General features: G+C 42.8%; 1 protein-coding gene across 1 annotated transcript in view; it reads right to left on the bottom strand.

The window, feature by feature from the left end:
• Window positions 1–26,669, bottom strand: part of TMPRSS9 (transmembrane serine protease 9) — a 346,177-nt gene that overhangs the window by 30,356 nt on the left and 289,152 nt on the right. Inside the window, exons 9-16 of the mRNA XM_077272649.1 lie at window positions 24,853–25,127; window positions 23,380–23,516; window positions 17,903–18,239; window positions 17,283–17,454; window positions 16,447–16,718; window positions 16,097–16,233; window positions 15,591–16,020; window positions 14,524–14,637 (exon numbers count right to left, since the gene is read on the bottom strand). Coding sequence (XP_077128764.1) covers window positions 14,524–14,637; window positions 15,591–16,020; window positions 16,097–16,233; window positions 16,447–16,718; window positions 17,283–17,454; window positions 17,903–18,239; window positions 23,380–23,516; window positions 24,853–25,127 — 1,874 coding nt within the window. The remainder of the gene's footprint in view (window positions 1–14,523; window positions 14,638–15,590; window positions 16,021–16,096; window positions 16,234–16,446; window positions 16,719–17,282; window positions 17,455–17,902; window positions 18,240–23,379; window positions 23,517–24,852; window positions 25,128–26,669) is intronic.

The raw sequence follows: 26,669 nt of genomic DNA, 5'->3' as shown, positions 1-26,669 counted from the left end.
ATTTGTCAAATATTGAGAATTATGGTAATCCTAATTGACCTAAAACAGGAAAGGTTTATCGTGATTTCATGCAAGATATTGAGGAAAACATGAATATGTGTCTTTTTTATAGTGTATGTAATGTATATTCCCTAAATATGCAATAGCTGGAAGAAGGCTGCAGCACCGAAACGGGCATTGGGCACCTGGTACGACATTCCAACACAGGTAATTTTATTTTTTACAACTTTCATCTATATTTGCTTTTATTATGCTTTATTAGGTAGATGCAGCTGTTGTGTCGGTTATTACATGTGCCCTACTGGACAACATAAATACTATTAGATGCTGTACCACTGTTGTGGTTAAACCATTGTGGAGTAATAAATATTATAGCTCTTGCATATTTAGAGACTATCAGTTTAATGTACAGTATATTAGATAGGATGTTTTTCTCTCTTTCTTGTAGTTGGTGTAACCTTTTGGTTAATCTGTACAAGTACATGTTTTAATATATTTTCTTAAATAAAAGTTATTTTTATCCTTCAAAACTTTCGCTTTAATTTTTGGTTTCTTATGCATTTTTTTCAATATGATTTCTTTTTCATTTGGTGCACAACCATGATTAATAGTCCTATAATCTAGAGTATGTTTTTTCATAGTCTATATTAACACTTATCCTTAGTGACTCTATTGTACTCACACAAGCTTCTAATATTTTTTCTAGCTTTCTGCCTATGCAGAGTACACAAATAACTGGTGTGGGCAGGGTTAAACAGAGCTCATCATTCAGAGTACTGGCAGATCTACAGCAGATAAAATAGTGAGTTTATCAAAACTGCAGCAAGCAGCCCAGTAAGTGATATATATTTGGAAGCTGTATTGGTCCAAAATTTGGTCCAATTTCGTGCATTTTAACCAGCGTCATTTTTCAAAATGCTTTTTAAAGTTATCTAATGTGGCATAGAAAGTCTACAAAATACATAATAAATTTAGAGCATAAGATGTAAAACAGTTTTTTATCGTGCAAATTGAGTGTAAATCCATTTAGTTTAACCCCTTTATTACATACAGTACAGACCAAAAGTTTTGGTTAATCTGTACAAGTACATGTTTTAATATATTTTCTTAAATAAAAGTTATTTTTATCCTTCAAAACTTTCGCTTTAATTTTTGGTTTCTTATGCATTTTTTTCAATATGATTTCTTTTTCATTTGGTGCACAACCATGATGAATAGTCCTATAATCTAGAGTATGTTTTTTCATAGTCTATATTAACACTTATCCTTAGTGACTCTATTGTACTCATACAAGCTTCTAATATTTTTTCTGGCTTTCTGCCTATGCAGAGTACACAAATAACTGGTGTGGGCAGGGTTAAACAGAGCTCATCATTCAGAGTACTGGCAGATCTACAGCAGATAAAATAGTGAGTTTATCAAAACTGCAGCAAGCAGCCCAGTAAGTGATATATATTTGGAAGCTGTATTGGTCCAAAATTTGGTCCAATTTCGTGCATTTTAACCAGCGTCATTTTTCAAAATGCTTTTTAAAGTTATCTAATGTGGCATAGAAAGTCTACAAAATACATAATAAATTTAGAGCATAAGATGTAAAACAGTTTTTTATCGTGCAAATTGAGTCTAAATCCATTTAGTTTAACCCCTTTATTACATACAGTACAGACCAAAAGTTTGGACACACCTTCTCATTTAAAGATTTTTCTGTATTTTCATGACTATGAAAATTGTACATTCACACTGAAGGCATCAAAACTATGAATTAACACATGTGGAATTATATACTTAACAAAACAGTGTGAAACAACTGAAATTATGTCTTATATTCTAGGTTCTTCAAAGTAGCCACCTTTTGCTTTGATGACTGCTTTGCACACTCTTGGCATTCTCTTGATGAGCTTCAAGAGGTAGTCACCGGGAATGGTTTTCACTTCACAGGTGTGCCCTGTCAGGTTTAATAAGTGGGATTTCTTGCCTTATAAATGGGGTTGGGACCATCAGTTGTGTTGTGCAGAAGTCTAGTGGATACACAGCTGATAGTCCTACTGAATAGACTGTTAGAATTTGTATTATGGCAAGAAAAAAGCAGCTAAGTAAAGAAAACGAGTGGCCACCATTACTTTAAGAAATGAAGGTCAGTCAGTCTGAAAAATTGGGCAAGCTTTGAAAGTCTCCCCAAGTGCAGTGGCAAAAACCTTCAAGCGCTACAAAGAAACTGGCTCACATGAGGACCGCCCCAGGAAAGGAAGATAAGTTTATCCGAGTCACCAGCCTCAGAAATCGCAGGCTAACAGCAGCTCAGATTAGAGACCAGGTCAATGCCACACAGAGTTCTAGCAGCAGACACATCTCTACAGCAACTGTTAAGAGGAGACTTTGTGCAGCAGGCCTTCATGGTAAAATAGCTGCTAGGAAACCACTGCTAAGGACAGGAACAAGCAGAAGAGACTGGTTTGGGCAAAGAACACAAGGAATGGACATTAAAATGACCAGTGGAAATCTATGCTTTGGTCTGATAAGTCCAAATTTGAGATCTTTAGTTCCAACCACCGTGTCTTTGTGCGACGCAGAAAAGGTGAACGGTTGGACTCTGCATGCCTGGTTCCCACTGTGAAGCACGGAGGAGGAGGCATACTGAACCAGCATGGCTACGACAGCATCTTGCAGCGGCATGCTATTCCATCCGGTTTGCGTTTAGTTGGACCATCATTTATTTTTCAACAGGACAATGACCCCAAACACACCTCCAGGCTATGTAAGGGCTATTTGACCAAGAAGGAGAGTGATGGGGTGCTACGCCAGATGACCTGGCCTCCACAGTCACCAGACCTGAACCCAATCAAGATGGTTTGGGGAGAGCTGGATCGCAGAGTGAAGGCAAAAGGGCCAACAAGTATCTCTGGGAACTCCTTCAAGATTGTTGGAAGACCATTCCCGGTGACTACCTCTTGAAGCTCATCAACAGAATGCCAAGAGTGTGCAAAGCAGTCATCAAAGCAAAAGGTGGCTACTTTGAAAAACCTAGAATATAAGACATAACAAAAAAGTGTGAAACAACAGAAATTAAGTATACAATTCCACATGTGTTAATTCATAGTTTTGATGCGTTCAGTGTGAATGTACAATTTTCATAGTCATGAAAATACAGAAAAATGTTTAAATGAGAAGGTGTGTCCAAACTTTTGGTCTGTACCGTATGATGTAAACTATCATGATGTTTGTTAGGTGTTGAGTTCCCGCCTCTGCACAGGGGGAATCTCAAACCATCTCCGCTGCAGTCTCCCATTCTTCTCCAGCCGCAGTGGAGTCTGCTCAGCAGGTTTGCATGACCGCACGACCATGCGCTAGTGTATACTTGAAATCGTGTGTGTGTTGATGTGTGAAAGTCACTCATTAATCATCCCCTCCCTTGTGTATGACTGCTCGTGTAAGGTGGATGTTTGCTATCTAGCGCCCGACAGAGCCATCAGTAGTAAACACACGATACAGCGTCAATTGCTGTGACCAACAGTGCTGCGCCTTGCGCTATTAGAGCACTTTCCTATCCCAAGTCTGGGTGGTTAGTGGCATCTGCCAAAGCGGCACAGCACGCACTCTTGTGCATTTAAATTATATTTTCAGTTACTCTGACACCCCAGTTGCGGTGTCGAGCGCAAGTGGTTTGAACGTACTCTAATCCTGTGTCTTGGGATAGAGTCCTGAGACTCCTTGCTTGCGCTCTTAATGCGGTACTGCGGTCCTGTGATGCAACAGGGTTTGTTTCCTTCACACAGGGTGAAGTTAACCCGTGTGTGTATCCACATTGTACCGCTATATAGTCCGTCATTACTCAGCAGCAGGTTCCATCTCTGCATGGTGGACCCCGGGCTGCGAACGCACCTTACTCTATCTTTCTAATTATTTGGTGTGTTCCGCTAGCCCTAACATTACACTAGCGCCAGGGTCTGGCTAGTAATGATGGACAAACAGCAATCCTTGCTGTACATCTAGCAGCTGGAGGGTAGGTTGGCGGCTCTCGAGCGCACAACCTCAGCTGTGGATGTAACCGCAGTTGCTGTTCAGGCTGCTAGCGTGGCTGCAGCAACCTTGTCCACTGCCACCCCTGTTCCAGCTCTATCTCGCCTCCCGCTGCCAGAAAAATTTTCTGGTGCTAGTAAGTCATGTAGGGGTTTTGTGAGTCAGTGCTCTATACATCTCAAGCTTCTGGCCGCTCGTTTCCCCACAGAGCGGGCTAAGGTGGGATTTATTGTGTCTCTCCTGTCGGACAGGGCGTTGGAGTGGGCTACGCCGCTGTGAGAGTGTGGGGATCATATGGTGCAGAGTGCTTCGTTGTTCCTGAGCACTCTGAAACAGGTCTTTTTAGGACCTCGTGTCACCCATGATATGGCGCTCCAACTGTTGGCATTGACTCAGGGCTCGTCCTTGGTCAGCCATTTTGCCATCCACTTTCGCACCCTAGCATCTGAGCTTGAGTGGTCGGATAAAGCCCTTATTCTGATATTTTGGATGGGGCTGGCTGACCACATGAAGGACGCTCTGGCCACTAGGGAGATTCCCGCCACACTGGAGGAGTTAATAGTAGTGTCCACTCGTATTTACCTCCGTTTTCACGAGCGGAGGTTAGAGCGAGCCCAGTGTAGGCAGAGGTTTCGGCTGGCTCCCACCTTCACCAAACCTTTGGAATCTCCAGTCCAGGCCCCTGAGTCACATGAAGCCATGGAGGTGTCACGAGCGGGATCTAAGACCCGGACCGGTCGTGCACTCCAGGTTTGTCATGTTTGCCAGCAGTCCGGACATCTTGCCACCAGATGTTCCCAGTGGTCAAGGAAACGTCAGCATCTAGTGGTAGTAGGTGGAGGTACACTAGACACGGTGACGTTTGCCTCCAAATTGTCCTTTAAGGGGAGAATTACTATTGGCTCATTTACCCACTCAGTGGAGCTCTGCGTGAATTCTGGGGCAGAGGACAATTTTATGTCTTCTGCCTTCGCCCAACGTAACGCAATTCCCCTGGTAATGTTGGCTCAACCAGTAACCGTACGAGTGGTAAATGGGTCGACACTGCCCTCACAGATAACACACCAGACCATCCCTTTTTCTCTGTCCATGTCGCCATCTCATCAGGAAATCATATATCTGCTCGTCATTCCTGAGGGAATTGATGAGGTCATGTTAGGGATACCTTGGCTGCGGTACCACTCTCCTCATATTGAGTGGTCCACAGGCAGAATTTTGGGATGGGGTGAATCTTGTGGGGGTAGATGTCAGAGGGAATGTGTTCAGGTTGCTACTACTGAGGTACCCGCAGATCTATCCTCTCTCCCCAAGCAATATTGGCCCTATGCTGACGTGTTCTCCAAAAGGGCTGCGGAGACCCTTCCGCCTCACCGCCCTTATGACTGTCCTATTGACCTCTTGCCTGGTGCTGAGCCTCCCCGGGGTCGAGTCTATCCGTTATCTCTCCTGGAGATGGAGGCAATGTCACAGTACATCCAGGAAAATCTTTCAAGAGAATTCATTAGGAAGTCAGTGTCACCTGCAGGGGCTGGGTTCTTCTTTGTGCAGAAGAAGAACAGGGGACTACGTCCATGCATAGATTACAGGGGTCTGAACGCCATCACCATTAAGAACAAGTATCCCCTGCCCCTGATATCTGAGCTCTTTGATAGGCTTCGGGGAGCAAGGGTATTTACTAAACTAGATCTGCGGGGTGCTTAAAACCTGATTCGCATCCGTGAGTGGGACAAATGGAAGACTGCTTTTAACACCAGGGATGGGCACTATGAATATCTGGTGATGCCCTTCGGGCTCTGTAATGCCCCAGCCGTTTTACAAGACTTTGTGAACGACATCTTCCAGGATATGCTCTCCACCTCGGTCGTAGTCTATCTGGATGATATTCTCATCTACTCTCCAGATATTGACTCCCACCGGAGAGATGTTTGCAGAGTCTTCAACCTCTTACGGGCAAATTCCCTCTACGCAAAGTTGGAGAAATGTGTGTTTGAGCAGGAGTCCTTACCTTTCCTGGGCTATATCATCTCTGCCCAGGGATTGGCTATGTATCCTGCCAAATTACAGGCTGTGATGGACTGGCAGGAACCCAATTCTCTTAAAGCGGTGCAGTGCTTTATGGGGTTTATTAATTACTATCGCTAGTTCATTCCACACTTCTCAACTTTGGTAGCTCCCTTGGTTGCCCTCACCAAGAAGGCAGCAAATCCCAAATTGTGGTCTGAGGAGGTCTCCAAGGCCTTTCACTCCATTAAGTCACACTTCGCTAGCGCTCCCATCCTACATCGCCCCGATGCAGATAAGCCATTTATAATGGAGGTGGATGCCTCATCCGTTGATGCTGGAGCAGTCCTTTTCCAAAAGGATGCTCAAGGTCGGAAGCATCCTTGCTTCTTCTTTTCCAAGACCTTCTCACCAGCGGAAAGGAATTATTCCATCGGGGACAGGGAGTTGCTAGCCATGAAGTTGGCCTTCTCAGAGTGGAGACATCTCTTGGAGGGGGCTCGTTTTCCCTTCCAAGTCTTCACAGACCACAAGAATTTGGTGTACTTGCAAACAGCCCAGCGGTTAAATTCTCGCCAGGCCAGATGGTCCTTGTTCTTCTCCCGGTTCCATTTCACCCTCCATTTTCTTTCCGGGGAGAAGAACATTCGTGCCGACGCTCTCTCTCGTTCCGTTGTATCATCTGAGGAGGAAGAAGAGGAGCCTCGGCTTATTGTCCCCACCGAGAGCCTGAGAACTGTGGCCCCGGTTTCGCTAGAGTCTGTGCATCCGGGCAAGACTTTTGTACCATCAAGTCTGCGTCCGAAGGTTCTCTCTTGGGCTCACTCGTCCATGGTGGGTGGACATTTTGGGTCCAAAAGGACATCTGACCTACTGGTGAGGACATTCTGGTGGCCGCATATGGCTCATGACTATGTTCGGGCGTGTGTCTCCTGCGCCAAGAACAAGTCTCCTCGGCAACGGACAGCTGGGTTGCTTTACCCCCTGCCGGTGGCGGACAGGCCCTTTGAGATGGTCGGGATGGATTTTGTGGTGGGCTTACCCAAGTCTCGTAGCTGCACCATTATTTAGGTGATCACCGACCATTTTTCCAAAATGGTGCACTTGGTGCCTCTTCCACGGCTACCTTCTGCACAGGTTCTGGCAGCGTTGTTTATTAAACATATCTTTCAACTACACGGTATGCCGGACAAAATTGTCAGTGACCGGGGTCCCCAGTTTGCGTCTCAGTTCTGGAGAGACCTTTGTCGTCTACTCAGCATTGAGTTGAATCTCTCTTCAGCATATCATCCGAGACGAATGGCTTGGTAGAGAGGGCCAACCAGACCCTGGTCACATATCTGCGACATTTTGTGTCAGCTAGGCAGGATGACTGGGCATCCTTGCTACCGTTGGGCGGAATTTGCGCTAAACAACGCCGTAGCCGACTCCACTGGTCAGACCCCATTCCTCCTTAATTACGGCCAGCATCCGCAGGTTCCTGTGCCTATGTCCGGGTCTTCCGTCGACTCCAGGGTGGCAGACTGGGCTGTGGAGGCACGGGACATTTGGGACCGCACTCAGGATGCCATCCGGGCCTCCAAGGAGAGAATGAGGTCCTCCGCCAATGCATATCGGCGCCCTGCTCCGACCTTTGCTCCTGACGACTTGGTGTGGCTTTCCGCCCGTAACATCAGGCTGCGAGTTGAGTCCACTAAGTTTGCACCTCACTACTTGGGTCCCTTCAAGGTCCTCGAACAGGTTAACCCTGTGGTCTACCATCTGGCCCTTCCTCCACGCCTAGGTATCACCGATACCTTTCATGTGTCCTTCCTGAAGCCCGTATACTTGTCCCGGTTTTCCGAGTCATCTGCTGGGACATCAGGTTCATCTACGGACAATTACGAGGTGAACGCTATCTTGGGGTGTAAGGTGGTACGTGGTAAAAAATTTTATTTGGTGGATTGGATGGGTTATGGCCCAGAGGACAGGTCAAGGGAGCCTGCTGAGCACATTCGAGCTCCACAGCTCATTGCTGCCTTCGAGCGTAGCGAGGTCCAAGGAGGGGGGCCATGTTAAGTGTCGAGTTCCTGCCTCTGCACAGGGGGAATCTCGAACCATCTCCGCTGCGGTCTCCCATTCTTCTCCAGCCGCAGTGGAGTCTGCTCGGTGGAGACTTCGGTCCCAGCGTCTAGCTCAGGCTGATACTGGATGACTGGTTACTACTGCCCTTCCAGGCTCTGTTCTTCTAGCCAGCAATGTTCAGCAGCGAGCAGGTCTTTCTGGGACTAAGTCCTGCTTTTCACATACTGAGCATGCCCGGGGTAAGATCTCTCGTTGGAGATCAAGGGTCACATGCTTAGATACTGCAGTAAATCCCATTGGTTCTCTAGGAAGGTCCTGAAGGTGCTCAACTTCTGTGGCAACCTCCCATTGGTCTTTCTGGGAAGGTCCTGTACTTGCTGCAGCTATAAAAGGTTTGCATGACCGCACGGCCATGCGCTAGTGTATACTTGAAATCGTGTGTGTTGATGTGTGAAAGTCGCTCATTAATCATCCCCTCTCTTGTGTATGACTGCTCGTGTAAGGTGGATGTTTGCTATCTAGCGCCCGACAGAGCCATCAGTACAAAACACACGATACAGCGTCAATTGCTGTGACCGCCAGTGCGGCGCTGTGCGCTAATAGAGCTCTTTCCTAGCCCAAGTCTGGGTGGTTAGTGGCGTCCGCCAAAGCGGCACAACACGCACTCTTGTGCATTTAAATTATATTTTCAGTTACTCTGACACCCCAGTTGTGGTGTCGAGCGCAAATGGTCTGAACGTACTCTAATCCTGTCTTGGGATAGAGTCCTGAGACTCCTTGCTTGCGCTCTTGATGCGGTACCGTGGCCCTATGATGCAACAGGGTTTGTTTCCTTCACACAGGGTGAAGTTAACCCGTGTGTTTATCCACATTGTACCGCCATATAGTCCGTCATTACTCAGCAGCAGGTTCCATCTCTGCACAGTGGACCCCGGGCTGCGAACGCACCTTATACCATCTCTCTTATAATTTGGTGCGTTCCGCTAGCCCTAACAAAGTTAAACTATCATGACGTAAACGTCATATGTCATGTTCCTGCCTTTGACGCTGGCTCGCACGCTGAGCCCGCATCTTTCCCCGCACATGATGGCTGACTTAATCAGCCATCATGTGCCTCTAACATCCATGGGTGGAGAGGAGCTGTTACCCTGTTAAATGCCACTGTCAATCTCTGACAGCAGCATTTAACACTCACCCATCGGTGCACATGTGACAAGATTACGGGGCGCCAATGGGTTGTCATAACAGTTGGGGGGGATCAGCTGAAGATCCCCGTGACTGTCATTACGATTCTCCTGTAAAAAGCCAGGCCCTCGATGTAGTTCATAGGAGATTTTGATTTTATCTATACATAGCAGTGCTTATTAACTGCTATGTATAGCACAAGCGATCAGACAACGCAGCTTCCAGTCCCCTAACTGGACTATTGAATACAGTAAAAAGTGACAATAAAAAAAAGTTGTAAAAAATATAAAAAAGCACACAAAATTCAAATCACTCCCCTTTTTGCCCCATTACACATAAAACAATTAAAAAAAAAAAAAATACACATATTTGGTATTGCAGAAATCTGAACTGCAAAAATATAAAATAATGAATCCGACTGGTAAAAGGCGTAATGAGAAAAAAAAAATGAAAACTCCAAAATTACTGTACAATAAGTGGTGATCAAAACATCGTATCTACCCCAAAATGGTATCAGTAAAAATGTCAGCTCAGGGTGCAAAAAATAAGCCATCACCCAGCCCCATATCCCTTAACCCCTTAAGCCCCGAGGGTGGTTTGTACGTTAATGACTGGGCCAATTTTTACAATTCTGACCACTGTCCCTTTATGAGGTTATAACTCTGGAACGCTTCAACGGATCTTGGCGATTCTGACATAGTTTTCTCGTGACATATTGTACTTCATGATAGTGGTAAAATTTCTTCGATATAACTTGCGTTTATTTGTGAAAAAAATGGAAATTTGGCGAAAATTTTGAAAATTTCGCAATTTTCCAACTTTTAATTTTTATGCCCTTAAATCAGAGATATGTCACACAAAATACTTAATAGGTAACATTTCCTACATGTCTACTTTACATCAGCACAATTTTGGAACCAACATTTTTTTTTGTTAGGGAGTTATAAGGGTTAAAAGTTGACCAGCAATTTCTCATTTTTACACCATTTTTTTTTAGGGACCACATCTCATTTGAAGTCATTTTGAGGGGTCTATATGATAGAAAATACCCAAGTGTGACACCATTCTAAAAACTGCACCCCTCAAGGTGCTCAAAACCACATTCAAGAAGTTTATTAACCCTTCAGGTGTTTCACAGGAATTTTTGGAATGTTTAAATAAAAATTAACATTTTACTTTTTTTTACACAAAATTTATTTCAGCTCCAATTTGTTTTATTTTACCAAGGGTAACAGGAGAAAATGGACCCAAAAAGTTGTTGTACAATTTGTTCTGAGTATGCTGATACCCCATATGTGGGGGTAAACCACTGTTTGGGCGCATGGCGGAGCTCGGAAGGGAAGGAGCGCCATTTGACTTTTCAATGTAAAATTGACTGGAATTGAGATGGGACGCCATGTTGCGTTTGGAGAGCCCCTGATGTGCCTAAACATTGAAACCCCCCACAAGTGACACCATTTTGGAAAGTAGACCCCCTAAGGAACTTATCTAGAGGTGTGGTGAGCACTTTGACCCACCAAGTGCTTCACAGAAGTTTATAATGCAGAGCCGTAAAAATAAAAAATCATATTTTTTCACAAAAATCATCTTTTCACCCCCAATTTTTTTATTTTCCCAAGGGTAAGAGAAGAAATTGGACCCCAAAAGTTGTTGTGCGATTTGTCCTGAGTATGCCGATACCCCATATGTGGGGTTAAACCACTGTTTGAGCGCATAGTAGAGCTCGGAAGGGAAGGAGCGCCATTTGACTTTTCAATGCAAAATTGACTGGAATTGAGATGGGACACCATGTTGCGTTTGAAGAGCCCCTGATGTGCCTAAACAGTAGAAACCCCCCACAAGTGACACCATTTTGGAAAGTAGACCCCTTAAGGAACTTATCTAGATGTGTTTTGAGAGCTTTGAACCCCCAAGTGTTTAACTACAGTTTATAACGCAGAGCCGAGAAAATAAAAATTCTTTTTTTTTTTCACAAAAATGATTTTTTAGCCCCCAGTTTTGTATTTTCACAAGGGTAACAGGATAAATTGGACCCCAAAAGTTGTTGTCCAGTTTGTCCTGAGTATGCTGATACCCCATATGTGGGGGGGGACCACTGTTTGGGCGCATGGCAGAGCTCGGAAGGTAAGGAGCGCCATTTGGAATGCAGACTTAGATGGATTGGTCTGCAGGCATCACGTTGCATTTGCAGAGCCCCTGATGTACCCAAACAGTAGAAACCCCCCACAAGTGACCCCATATTGGAAACTAGACCTCCCAAGGAACTTATCTAGATGTGTTATGAGAACTTTGAACCCTCAAGTGTTTCACTACAGTTTATAACGCAGAGCCGTGAAAATAACAAATATTTTTTTTCCACAAAAATTATATTTTAGCCCCAAGTTTTGTATTTTCCCAAGGGTAACAGGAGAAATTGGACCCCAAAAGTTGTTGTTCAATTTGCCCTGAGTATGCTGATACCCCATATGTGGGAGGGAACCACTGTTTGGGCGCATGGCAGAGCTCGGAAGGGAAGGAGTGCCATTTGGAATGCAGACTTAGATGGATTGGTCTGAAGGCGTCACGTTGCATTTGCAAAGCCCCTGATGTACCCAAACAGTTGAAACCCCCAAAAGTGACCCCATATTGGAAACTAGACCTCCCAAGGAACTTATCTAGATGTGTTGTGAGAACTTTGAACCCCAGTTCACTGCAGTTTACAACCCAGAGCCATGAAAATAAAAAATCTCTTTTTTTCCCACAAAAATGATTTTTAGCCCCCCAAATTTATATTTTCCCAAGGGTAACAAGAGAACTTGGACCACAAAAGTTTTTGTCCAATTTGTCCCGAGTACGCTGATGCCCCATATGTTGGGGTAAACCCCTATTTGGGCGCACGGGAAAGCTCGGAAGGGAAGGAGCACTGTTTTACTTTTTTCAATGCAGAATTGGCTGGAATTGAGATCGGACGCCATGTCGCGTTTGGAGAGCCCCTGATGTGCCTAAACAGTGGAAACTCCCCAACTCTAACTGAAACCCTAATCCAAACACACCCCTAACCCTAATCCCAATGGTAACCCTAACCACACCCCTAACCCTGACACACCCCTAACTCTAATCCCAACCGTAAATGTAATCCTAACCCTAACTTTAGCCCCAACCCTAACCCTATCTTTAGCCCCAACCCTAACCCTAACTTTAGCCCCAACCCTAACCCTAACTTTAGCTCCAACCCTAGCCCCAACCCTAACCCTAGCCCTAACCCTAGCCCTAACCCTAGCCCTAACCCTAACCCTAATGGGAAAATGGAAATAAATACATTTTTTAAAATTTTATTATTTTTCCCTAACTAAGGGGGTGATGAAGGGGGTTTGATTTACTTTTATAGCATTTTTTATAGCGGATTTTTATGATTGGCAGCCGTCACACACTAAAAGACTCTTTTTATAGCAAAAAAGTTTTTGCGTCTCCACATTTTGAGACCTATAATTTTTCCATATTTTGGTCCACAGAGTCATGTGAGGTCTTGTTTTTTGTGGGACGAGTTGACGTTTTTATTGGTAACATTTCCGGGATTGAGACATTTTTTGATCGCTTTTTATTCCGATTTTTGTGAGGCAGAATGACAAAAAAACAGCTATTCATGAATTTCTTTTTGGGGGGGGGGCGTTTATACCGTTCCACGTTTGGTAAAATTGATAAAGCATTTTTATTCTTCGGGTCAGTACAATTACAGCGATACCTCATTTATATCATTTTTTTATGTTTTGGCGCTTTTATACGATAAAAACTATTTTATAGAATAAATAATTATTTTGGCATCATTTTATTCTGAGGACTATAACTTTTTTATTTTTTCTTTGATGATGCTTTATGGCGGCTCTTTTTTGCGGGACAAGATGACGTTTTCAGCGGTACCATGGTTATTTATATCCGTCTTTTTGATCGCGTGTTATTCCACTTTTTGTTCGGCGGTATGATAATAAAGTGTTGTTTTTTGCCTCGTTTTTTTTTCTTCCTACGGTGTTCACTAAAGGGGTTAACTAGTGGGACAGTTTTATAGGATGGGTCGTTACGGACGCGGCGATACTAAATATGTGTACTTTTATTGTTTTTTATTATTTAGATGTAAATGTATTTATGGGAATAATATATATTTTTTCTTTATTTAGGAATTTTTTTTTTTTTTTTATACATTTGGAAATGCGGTGTGCCGGGGGTTAATGTGTCGGGGGCGGTCCGTGACCGCTCCTGGCACATAGTGCCGGATGTCAGCTGCGATAGGCAGCTGACACCCGGCCGCGATCAACTGCGCTCCCCCCGTGAGCGCGGCCGATCGCATATGATGTACTATCCCGTCACTGGGAATTAAGTCCCAGGTCACCTTGATGGGATAGTACGTCATATGGGATTAAGGGGTTAAATGAAAATTTTTTTATTTTTTTTTACAAATTTCCAAATTTTTTTTCACCACTGAAATAAAAAAAAAACCTAAACCTGTTTGGTATCTGCATACCTGGTCAGTTTTACCATACAGTGAACATGGTAAATAAAAAACTTAAAAAAACTGGCCTTTTTTTTTTAGCAATTTCAACAGACTTGGATTTTTTCCCCCATTTCCCAGTACACTATGTGGTAGAATGAATGGTGTCATTGAAAAGTACAACTCGTTCCCCAAAAAACAAGCCCTTGCTGAGAAATTTCATACGTAGCCTATTACAGTCTGCAGTAGGAGAACCTCATTCTCCAGAGAGTGCCGGAGGAGCTGCATTCAGAGCCTTATCTATGTGTATAATGTGTAGTGTTGATAGCCTGCCATATTTAGTCTTCCAGGAGTTTATTGTGAGTGTCATAGTGGCTAATATAAAAGCTGTAATATATATATATTTTTTGAACTCTAGTGCCACTTATTGGATGTAGCAATCCTAAAAGTAATTATCGACCATTTAACATGCCTTGCCACATGACTTAGGATAAAAGCCAAACCACTTTGACTGTTAGTATTGCTACTTCCAATAGGTGGCACTAGAGTTCAAGTTCTCTTCCTCTCTGAAGAGGCAATTTGCATATTTAATTTCCCTAAGGAGCATACTTGCCCTATAAGCCTCCTCACTCTGACGTGCCAGACCTGTCCATGAGTCCTTTCATGTGGATTGTGACACGATGATACAAAAAATTAACGTTAAAAATGTTTATTATCGAAAAGATGCATTATTTTCCATTTAAAAGAACATGAAAGGTTAAATGGAAATGACCATTCCCTTTTTATGTACTCACCACAGTTCTGTTCATCAGAGCCATTATTGCAGTCAGGGACTCCATCACACTCAGGATTAGTTTTGCTTATGCAGAGTCTGTTGGAGCATTTGTAGGTGGAAGCGGTGCATGGAACTAAGGAAATGTACAGATCTTTTAGGCACCATTCAGGCTTATACTCCACATTTAAAGGGAACCACTCACCAGGAATAATGCTGTTAACCTGCAGATATGGGGTTAATCTGCAGGTTAACAGCGTTATGATGCTGTCCAGTGCCTGTACGTAGCTGAATGCAGCAGGGAGAAAATTATCTTTATTCTCACCGCCAGCATTCAGTATTCAGTCATGGGGGCAGCACCGATGCTGGTTCAGTTATCGCTCTGAGTATACATAGTGACCGCTGTAACCGTACCCCTAGCCCTGACAGCTGCCCGCAATGTAGAGCCAGTTTCAGTCAGTGTTGGGGGCGTAGTTACAGTTACTGAACTGGCCCCGCCCCCATAACTGAAACCGAATGCTGGCGGGGAGAATAAAGGTAATTTTCTCCCTACTGCATTATTTGGCTACGTGCAGGCACTAGACAGCATCATAACTCTGTTAACCTGCAAATATGCGGTTAATCTGCAGGTTAACAGAGTTATTTTTGGTGACAGGTTCCCTTTAAGCAGTACATTTTGTTTTCTCCACAAGATGGCCTTATTATCTCTAGGATACATTATTAATATTAGATTGGTGGGGACCTAGACTGACTGTCTCTCCTACGGGTAGGTCATCAGTGTCACTGTGGTAGAAAATACCTTTTCTATGACATATTAATACATTCGATCATTATTATTATTAACTCTTTTTTGTGGCTCATTTTTACTCAATTTAAATTATTCTATGCATGCTGCCATATTCGAGTGTACCTGTAAATGCATGCATAGTCCACTAAAAGATAAATCTCTGCTTGAGTGCATGTTGTATACCTTACCACATTAGCCCTAGGGTGTGTAGTACGCTATACAGTATAGTTTCCTTTTATATACTCTATTACAGGTGAAAAATAGCATTCCCCCAGCCTGGAATTGATATAGTTTCCACTCACCTGGTCTTTGGGTCGGTCTGGGTGGTTCAGTGATCCTTGTTGTACTTGTTTTAGCAAGAGTTGTCCTCTTGCTTGTGGTTTTAGCTGTCGTTGACTTTGGGGTACTTTTTGTTGGTTTGATTTGAGACATGGTAGTCCTAGAAACTGTGGTTGTCCTTCGTCCCGTGGAAGTTGGTGGCCTTACTGTAGCTGGCCTAATAGTGGTCATTGATGTTGTAGGAGGCATAGTTGACTTGGGCAGGTTCATACCACTATCTGTAGTCCTTAATACGGGAGCCACTGTGTCCAGGATCCAATCTTTAAGTTTTGTTACTCTACTGTAAACCCCTGGTTTTTTGGCTTGAGCGCAACCAATGCCCCAACTCACAATGCCAGCCAAGAAGAATACACCTGGACTCTCTTCGCATGCTAGCGGTCCTCCAGAATCTCCCTTTGAAACAAAGTTTGAGTCAGTAGACAAGCTCTTGGTCCCCCATTTATAAGCTTTGTTTTTATTTCAGCCATACCTGACAGGAGTCCACCTTCCCATCTAGAAACCCCGCACAGATCATCCGTTCTGTTATTGAGAAGTTATAAAGGACACTGCAAATTTTCTGGTCAATGATACCCACAGACGCTTTTTGTAGAACCTCAGGCTTAGACACTGCATACAAAATAGTATTCAGCATTTTTATTGTTCTTATATGATGTAAAGACCACACAGATTTACTATAATTTATTGCTTCTTGGTGAGCATGCCCCCAAACCTTATTTCTAAAACATTCATTCTAAATAGAGTATGTGTTTAGCTCATCTTCCAAGATGCATGCACAATGATGATTAATACACAACGTGATGGTCTTTCCTAAATTCCTACCGTTGCCTTCTTTGATGTTGCCCCATCCTGATATCATGCACTTCCAACCAGCGGGAAACTTCTGCAGAGCAGAAGGGAGACAGACAGGCTGCACATACTTGTTAAAAGTAAGTGCATTTGATAGTTCTACCACAGCTACATCAAAGTCCAGGGTCAGTGGATTGAATTGAGGATGTTGGATTACTCTCTTCAAGCTGACCTTTACAGCCATTGTGTCAGCTCCACTTAGAGCCGTGGAACCCATATGAGCAGTAATTTGGTCCAACTTTGTTCTGGAGAGAAGAGCAGATGTTAATACTGTATTATTTTAATCTTATTTTAAATTGTAACCATTGTTTTTTTTTCTTTCATAAATCAATAGTACACACAAAAATAAGAAACTAAGAATGATGTCTTATTTGAGAAAAATGCTTTTATGTCCTCCTGGACTGATCATTCATTCTCAACATTGTCAATTTATGGGAAGACAGATTTTACCATTACCATTACTGAGATAGGAGATAAAGTTCTGTGGAGAATTGTGACTGTCATGTCTGGAGAACGTGCAGCAGAATGTCTGCGAGAGGAGGTGAACCAACTGTCATCTACTATCACAGATATGGGAAAATATGTATTCACGGAATACTGATTTTAGCCATTCTTTGAAAGTGAAAAATGAATCCAGGAGGAGAAAGAAGCAGATTTCTCTGATAAGATAAAGTCCAAAGTTGCTTATTTTCATGTGTACTGTTGATTTATGACACAAAAATTAAAATGACGGATACTCTTTGGAACGGAGAGTCCTCAAGCTAACCACCTTTGATATATAGCCACAATTTATACAGAAGAATACTCACTGGTTGAAGCAATGAGCAGCAGACACCAACCACCGATCCCCAATTATTGTGGCCCCACAGAAGTGATGTGGGCCCTCCTTTAGGCTTGCTTGCCATGGTACTTCACCTCTGACCGCATCGAAGCCTCCTACTATTTTGTTGGGTTTTGTTAAGCCGGGACGGCTACCGCATTCTGAAACCATAATACTTGTTTTAAATGTGGTGATTCAAAATAAGTATTTTCATCTATGTATTTCATTTGGAATACATGGTAACCTCCTCTTACTTTTCCACAGAAATCGACCTGTACTTATAGGAAATACAGCGATCTATGGAGTGTCAGTACTTCTCACTGTAGAATAAAACATGTAGAATGTGATGTGTGAATACCGGAAAATTTACCGTTGTCAGATAACAACACAATCTGTTAGATACAATTTTCTAGCGATTGTCTCAAACTACTTTCCGCTGGCGAACAAGGTTTTCTATTGTCCCTCTATCTCCAAATATCAAAAGGCTGCTGCCTTTCAGTCTGCATGGCTGACTTCTCAGGGAGTAACCTTACAGACCTCAGCTCATATTTGTTAGACACCAGATCTTCAGCTTGGCTTTTTTTTTCCCCTCTTTCAGAGACGACATACCTTGAGGTTTAGGCGTACTGAGAGGTTTCTGGGTTGGCTTAGCTGGCATGGTACTGCTCCCTGGTTTAGCTTTCGTTGTGGAATGTTTAGTTAATGGCCGGGCAGTTGTAACTTTGGAGTTAGTTGTCTTCTTTATATTACTGGTGGTAGTAATCAAACTTGTAAGTGGTTCCATGGGTGCTGAAATAACATCCTGGATCCAGTTCCGGACTTTGCTCACCCTCACATAGACCCCAGGTCTTCTAGCTTCAGCGCAGCCCACTCCCCAACTGACAATACCTGCCAAAAAAAATCTCCCTGATGCCTCCTCACAAACCAGAGGGCCACCTGAGTCACCCTGTAAGGAAATATTACAATAAGAGTTAGTAGTTGACTATAGATTAAAATTGGCAAACAATAACTATTAGATTATTGCACTCAATGTACAATTTGTTTGGGTTGTCATAACGTAGAAAGGTCATATGTGACGATAGGGTTTGGTGATTCTATGTAATTTTCCATCCCTAGCAGTGGCTGATCCTCATCCATTGTTCATGGACTGGTGAACATAGAGATCAGGGTTCCAGGGCAGACCCTGCTTGTCTTACAGTCCCATTCACACCTAATCCTGCTGTCGTTGGCTGAATGTACAAATCACTATTTGTCCTTCTACGCTCACCAAAACTCTCACATATCCATTTTACGTTCTCTTATGTCTCAAAACCTCTTGTAATTACTTCTTATATTCTTCCTAATACCTGACAAATTCCACTAAGTGTCCTTACATTTTATAATAAGGATTCACGCTAAATAACTGCTAACTATTTTATCTTATGTACAACGTTGTACTCGTTTTCATGTAAATCCTTGCTAAATCTGTACCTTTGGTCTGTTTATTTGTCACATGATTGGTTTTAATCATATATAGTAAAATTTGCCTTCCTGTGGATCAACATGTTAGGGCATGTTCAGTTAGGATATGCGTTGAACTAGATGGACTTAAAGGGAAGGTGCCATCAAAAAAATTTTTTTTTACAGAAATTGTAAAAATGTAAAGAATTAATGTTTACATTTTCTTAAAAATTATTATCATTTGTTTATAATTTAGTAAAATATGAAAAATAATTTGAAAAGTTTTGGAATTTCCACTTTTAAACACTAGGGGGAGCAGCTGCTGAAATTTCAGAAAAACCTCGTGTACAACAAGCTCACATTACAGCACTGCAGTAATTATGGGCGGAGTCTGCTGATGTGTGTGATGTCTCCTCTCCTCTCCTTCTGGGTGTCTGCTAAGGGATGAGAGGATGATATTCAGGAACCCAGTGAGCAGCCATTTTGTTGGTGACTGCAGAGTAAGGCTGCCGTCACACTATCAGTATTTGGTCAGTATTTTACCTCAGTATTTGTAGCCAAAACCAGGAGTGGAACAATCAGAGGAGAAGTATAACAGACACATCTGCACCACTTCTGCATTTATCAGCCACTCCTGGTCTTGGCTTACAAATACTGAGGTAAAATACTGACCAAATACTGAATGTGTGACGGCAGCCTTAGGCTACTTTCACACTAGCGTTGTTGGCTGTACGTCGCAATGCGTCGTTCAGGAGATAAAACACATCCTGCAAAGTTGTCTGCAGGATGTGTTTTTTCCCCATAGACTAACATTACCGACGCATTGCGACGTATTGCCACACGTCGCAACCACCGTGCGACGGTTGAGTCGTGTTTTGGCGGACCACCGCCACAAAAAAAATTACATGTAACGGTTTTTTTGTGCGTCGAGTCCGCCATTTTCGACCGTGCATGCGCAGCCGAAACTCCGCCCCCTCCTCCCCGGACCTTACAATGGGGCAGCGGAAGCGTCGTAAGACTACATCCGCTACCACGTCGGGCATTTCTTTCACAGCATGCGTCGGTACGTCGGCCCGACGCACTGCGACGGGCCCGTACTGACGCTAGTGTGAAAGCAGCCTTACACTGACAAGTAGTCACCGAGGATGGCAGCCAGCAAGGATTCTGGGAGATATGTGGTGGAGGGAGCAGGGTGACAGCAGCACAGAGTATTTCAGGAGAGCAGTGTGCTGGTCTATGGGGGGCACCATGTTCAGTGCGCGGAGCAGCCAGGGATTGTACATAGAGCGCTGTCTTTTATACACATGGATGGACCGTCTGCTCCACAGAAATCCAGGAAACATTTCTGCGGATTGATGGCCTGTTCTGATCCAGACTTTGCATGCTAAGACCCCATTCCCCTCCTCAGATCCTGTCTTCTCCATCCTGTCCTGGCGATGTGTGAAAGTGAGACGACAGGCGAAGTACGGGGTGACGCTGGGAAGGAAATTTAGCCATATAGTAACAATAAAAATGAGACCCCTCTCTTCAGCAGCCTGACCAGCCCTGACTGCACCTAACTGGAGGTCATGCTGCCCCCTCTATTACCCCAGACCCACGAGCAGGTGCTCAGCCAGAACCACCATAGAATGGGTCCGCTTTCTGAAGATAATACTGCCATAGTGTTCTCACATAATACTGCCATATAGCTCACACATAATACCGCCATATAGATCACACACAATATCATCAAATAGATCACACACAATACTGTCATACAGTTCTCACATACCACCATATAGAGCACACATAATACAGCCATATGGATCACACACAATACCATCATACAGTTCTCACATACCACCATATAGATCACACATAATACTGCCAGTGTTCTCACATAATACCACCATATAGATCACACATAATACCGCCAGTGTTCTCACATACCGCCATATAGATCACACATAATACTGCCAGTGTTCTCACATAATACCACCATATAGATCACACATAATACCGCCAGTGTTCTCACATAATACCACCATATAGATCACACATAATACTGCCAGTGTTCTCACATAATACCACCATATAGATCACACACAATACCGCCAGTGTTCTCACATACCGCCATATAGATCACACATAATACTGCCAGTGTTCTCACATAATACCACCATATAGATCACACATAATACCGCCAGTGTTCTCACATACCGCCATATAGATCACACATAATACTGCCAGTGTTCTCACATAATACCACCATATAGATCACACATAATACTGCCAGTGTTCTCACATAATACCACCATATAGATCACACATAATACTGCCAGTGTTCTCACATAATACCACCATATAGATCACACATAATACTGCCAGTGTTCTCACATAATACCACCATATAGATCACACACAATACCACCGTATAATTCTCACAATACTGATCAAGCATAATCACCACCATACAGATCACATAATACCGTCATATAGATCTCACATAATGCCATAATACAGCATGACCCCTGCAGCTCCTGTTATCGCATGCATTGAGTTGTGTGTGTAATGGGGAAAGATATGCAGGGGGGAGAGGAGTGCCTGAGAGGATTAGATACACGGTTCACCAGACAGTATCACACAGGATAGGATTACATACATGGCTCAGCAGTCAGTATCACACAGGAGAGGATTAGATACACGGCTCAGCAGTCAGTATCACACAGGAGAGGATTAGATACACGGCTCAGCATAGTATCACACAGGAGAGGATTAGGTACAGGGCACAGCAGACAGTATCATACAGGAGAGGATTAGGTACATGGCACAGCAGACTATCATACAGGAGAGGATTAGATACATGGCTCAGCACAGTGTAGTGATAGATACACGGTCTGATGTCCTTGATCAGTGGCTGCAGTGAGAGGCAGGGTCGGGTCGGAGCAGCACAGAGATTCTCCCCCTCCCCCCCCTGTTACCTCTCTGCAGCTCCTGATAGAGGACATCAGACCCCAGCACTTCACCCTCTCTAGCGATTCTAGAGATTGAGCCAGGGCACCAGGCAGCAGAGGACAGGGAACGGCCGACTGCTGACAGTGTGAAAGGAGAGGCAGCTGGAGCTGCCCCTCCAACAGCACAGCTCTCAAGTCACAGTGGAGCTCACACACTGCGGGCTGAAGAAACATGGCGCCGACCTCCTGCCTCTGCTGTGATGTGGAGACAGCCCAGGGGGCGTGGCCAGATCAGAGCAGGAGATAACGCGGTCGGCTCCCGACTGCTGAGTCCTATGCACAGGGCTGCCGTAAATGCAGAGTGGAAATGTCGTGCTGGGACTCTTACACTCCTGCAAAGCAAAATGGCGGCGCCCAGTGGCTGCAAAAATTATTAATAATAAAAAAGATATTAAGGTTAAAAAAAATAATTTTGTATTAAAGATAATTGTTTATATAAACAATCATTTTTAATACAAAAACAAAATTGCGGCACCTTTCCTTTAAAGTCTTCATTCAACCTTAAAAACTAATGTTACTATGTTTGAAAGGTTCCTTATGATTTTCTTTTTTGATTGACCCTTGCACATATATTATACCTTATTACTGACCAATAGCAAAATCTGTATTAAAAATAAAAAATAGAAATCTTGCAATGTTCACACTGACCACTGGGGCTTTTTTAGACTCTATCTTCTGTTGTTTTAGGAAACAAAACATGTACATAGCCACAAAGCTTAGACCCTAACCTTATCTTTTGTACTGAAGTGTTTAATCATTGTGAAGAGAGGAGGATAGAGATGTTACCTGTCATTGTAATCCTGCCTGTGATGATAAGAAAACTCCTGTGAACTCTTCCTAAAAGGACGAGAAGTAGGAGTCGAAAAAAGCACCAGTGCTGGTAAGAAAATTGCAATAATAAGGTTACTAATTTTAATTTTTTTTTTTCAAATTCAAGTTTTTACTTTTGTATTTAGATCATGAGATGAAAAAAAATGGCAACATTAAAAAATAAATAAATAAATGTAACACCTAAATCTGATTTAAACAATAGGCCATTTTCTGATGATAGTGCCAGTTAAAAAAAAAAAAAAGAACCATCGTGCTCCAAACAGAACTGGCCCACCATAAGAGGCTAGAACTATCCCATACCTCCTGTAACCAAAAGGCCCAGGCCAATATAATACAAAACAAAACACATAAAAAGCATTTATGTAATGTATCAAAGCATATGGATATATTATAGCTAAAGACAATGTGACGGAGGTGCCACTCATGCGCTGCCAATGATGAATCCATAGTATATCCAGAGGGATATATTGAATGATTTATTGAATAGGTTTACATAGTCAACGCGTTTCGAGGCCACGCAGGACTTCTTCATCATTACATCATTAACGTGACTGACAGAAATGGTTGTACTTTTATGCTGTATTGTATCACCTTTATGTCTATTCCCTTTCCTTAATTTACATGCTATGTTATTTTTTTTAATGGTGCACATTTGGTGTCGTAAATCTGTAATAACAATTCATAATGTCCCTAACTATTTCTAACTCTTACAGGAAGCAAATTGTTTTAGTGCAAACTATTTCTAAAATTGAACTTATAAACTCATCAGTAATTCCCTTTAACATGTATGCCAAATATATGTATCACCTAATGTTCGATTACCTGGCAAGAATCGATCTTGCCCTCCAAATAACCAGCACAAACCATCCTGTCTGTGACCACGTTGCTGTAGAGGCTATTGCAGAGAGTTTGATCCATCAGGGCCACTGTAGCTTTTTGCAACACTTCAGGTTTCACCACTAAAATTACAAATAATATTACTAGTTACTAGTGTTCTGAACATGCACAGTGCCGGCACTTAGAACGCTGGTAGGAAATAAACGTTATTCTTCCCGGTAGTTTTGTTTTCCGTCAAGTGGCAGTGCGGGTTCAGTCACTGCTCTGTAAATAGAGAACAGCGGCTGAAACCGTGCCCCCAGCACTGACTGACAGCCGGCTCTAATGATGCGCTGCTGTCAGTCAGGGCTGGGGGGCGCGGGTACAGCCACTGTTCTCTATACACAGAGAGTGCTGGTGCTAACCCCGTGACTAAAACCTGAACACTACCTGGAGGAATAAAGTTAATTTCCTCCCGCCAGTGGGGTCCAAGTGCCGGCAACGTGCAGATTCAGAATGCTATTAACCTGCAGATTAACCACATATCTGCAGGTTAATAGTATTTTTTCATGTGACAGGGTCCCTTTAATGCCACGGGCACACATCAGTATTTCGTCAGTATTTTACCTCAGTATTTATAAGCCAAAACCAGGAGTGGGTGATAAATGCAGAAGTGGTGCATATGTTTCTATTATACTTTTCCTCTAATTGTTCCTCACCTGGTTTTGGCTTACAAATACTGATGTAAAATACTGACCACATACTGACCGTGTGAATGTGGCCTTAAACTCGGGTCCAGAAAAACACTTTACAGTACATTTCTGTCTGCATATATCTTTATTACTCTTACAATGTGATCTATACCTGAGCTTTATATATTAGGTTTCCGGGTGTTTCATCTTTCCATGCAAATATTCTCTGATATTTTGTTGTACACTCTGCACTTTATCATAATTATGTTGTAACTCATATTCTGCACTTTTACAGCAGATTTATACATTTTTTACTCACTCACTTTGCCATCATGTGATCTAATGTATTTATTGTTGGTGGTTTAAAGCTACAGCTTGCTTAATTTATGATGTGAAAGTTGCCTAAAACCAACCTGAATAAACAATGGGGCGTATTCATTAAACAGTTTTCATAAGAAATCTGGCATAAAACTGATTGAAAAATCATAACATTTTTCAGCAACTATTACTTCTGATGTTTTTTCGCTAGTTCCAAATTTTTTTGTAGAGGCGTGGTCTGACACGGCCCTATAAATTTATTGTTATGCAGTAATATGCACTAAATGCATTAGGAAGCGCAAGCCTCAAAAATTAATTTGGTGCATCATACTCCAGTTCATTCTGGATCCAGAGTGGTGTAAAAAAAACAGTCTTGACCCCTATGGGTTTGAGAGTTTGAAACATACCAGAAAATATTAACATAATTTAACCCTAATCAGTGAAAATGTCAGCATATTGCATATCTTACAGTTGTCCTCTTTGAGGTAGCCCCATCCAGTAATAATACACTTCTTGCCCATGGGGAAGATATGAGTGGAAGCTGGTAGGCAGATTGCTTGGGTGTATTTGTTGAAGCGTAATTCAGACTCCAGTTCCAGTACAGCCACATCATAATCCGCTGTGTCCGGGTCGTAAGAAGGATGCTTTACAATGCTTTTAATAGAGGCTTTTACCGTGCTGCTGTCTGAGCCACTTAAAGATGTGGATCCTATGTAAGCCACCCACACAGCTGGATCCTGAAAACTTCAGAAAACAGTTAAATAGTATAGTCAGAAGTGTAAGGAGAAAGGTTTCAGATTACAGCACTTCAGATCAAACAGCCTCCAAACATGTACAACCAATAGACACTCTGGCGGAGATTCAAGATCAGCAGTGGTCTTGATGAGAGGGCGTTTTAGAGTAAACGGGACACGTATTGGTGTACGCCTTGTGACAAATCTTACTCCATCAAATGCCACCACTCTTCATGAATTTAATGAGCAGGATTCTCCACACCCCACTGTGACCTCCAGTCCGCCTCAGCTCTGCCTACTTTGTTAGAGATGTGTGGTGAGAATGGCGTCAACAAGCCAAAAGTTGCATTCTTTGTGAAACATTTTAAAACGTCACTACTTCCCTACCGAGCCCCAAGATGTGCCAAACAGTGGTCCCCCCCACATATGTGGTATCGACGTACTCAGGACAAACTGGATAACAACTTTTGGGGTCCAATTTCTCCTGTTACCATTGCGGGCTAAAAAAATAATTTTTGAGGAAATTTTTATTTTTATTTTCACGGCTCTGCGTTATAAACTTCTGTGAAGCACTTGGGGAATCAAAGTGCTCACCACACATCTAGATAAGTTCCTCAAGGAGTCTAGTTTCCAAAATGGTGTCACTTGTGGGGGGTTTCCACTGTTTAGGCACATCAGGGGCTCTCCAAATGCAACATGGCATCCGATCTCAATTCCAGCCAATTCTGCATTGAAAAAGTCAAATGGCGCTCCATCTGTTCCGAGCTCTGCCGTGCGTCCAAACACTAGTTTACCCCCACATATGGGGTATCGGCATACTCGGGACAAATTGCACAACAACTTTGGTTGTCTAATATCTCCTTTTACCTTTGTGAAAATAAAAATTTGGGGGCTAAAAGATCATTTTTGTGGAAAAAATACATTTTTTATTTTTATGGCTCTACGTTATAAACTTCTGTGAAGCACTTGGGGGTTCAAAGTGCTCACCACACATCTAGATAAGTTCCTTAAGCGGTCTAGTTTCCAAAATGATGTCACTTGTGGGGGGTTTCCACTGTTTACGCACATCAGGGGCTCTCCAAACGCGACATGGCGTCCGATCTTAATTCCAGCCAATTCTGAACTGAAAAAGTCAAACGGCACACCTTCTCTTCCAAGCTCTGCCGTGCGCACAAACACTGGTTTATCCCCACATATGGGGTGTTGGCGTACTCAGGAGAAATTGCACACCAAATTATATGGTTCATTTTCTCTTTTTACACTTGTGAAAATAAAAAAAATTGGTTCTGAAATAAAATGTTTGTAAAAAAAAAGTTAAATGTTAATTTTTTCCTTCCACATTGCTTCAGTTCCTGTGAAGCACGTAAAGGGTTAATAAACTTCTTGAATGGGGTTTTGAGCACCTTGAGGGGTGCAGTTTTTAGAATGGTGTCACTTTTGGGTATTTTCTGTCATGTACACCCCTCAAAGTGACTTTAAATGTGAGATGGTCCATAAAAAAAATGGTTTTGTAAATTTTGTTGGAAAAATTAGAAATCGTTGGTAAACTTTT

This window comes from Ranitomeya variabilis, chromosome 1, assembly GCF_051348905.1.
Source record: "Ranitomeya variabilis isolate aRanVar5 chromosome 1, aRanVar5.hap1, whole genome shotgun sequence".
Lineage (NCBI taxonomy): Eukaryota > Metazoa > Chordata > Amphibia > Anura > Dendrobatidae > Ranitomeya > Ranitomeya variabilis.
Note: the sequence above shows the minus strand (reverse complement) of the source record. Positions and strands in the feature narration are given on the sequence as shown.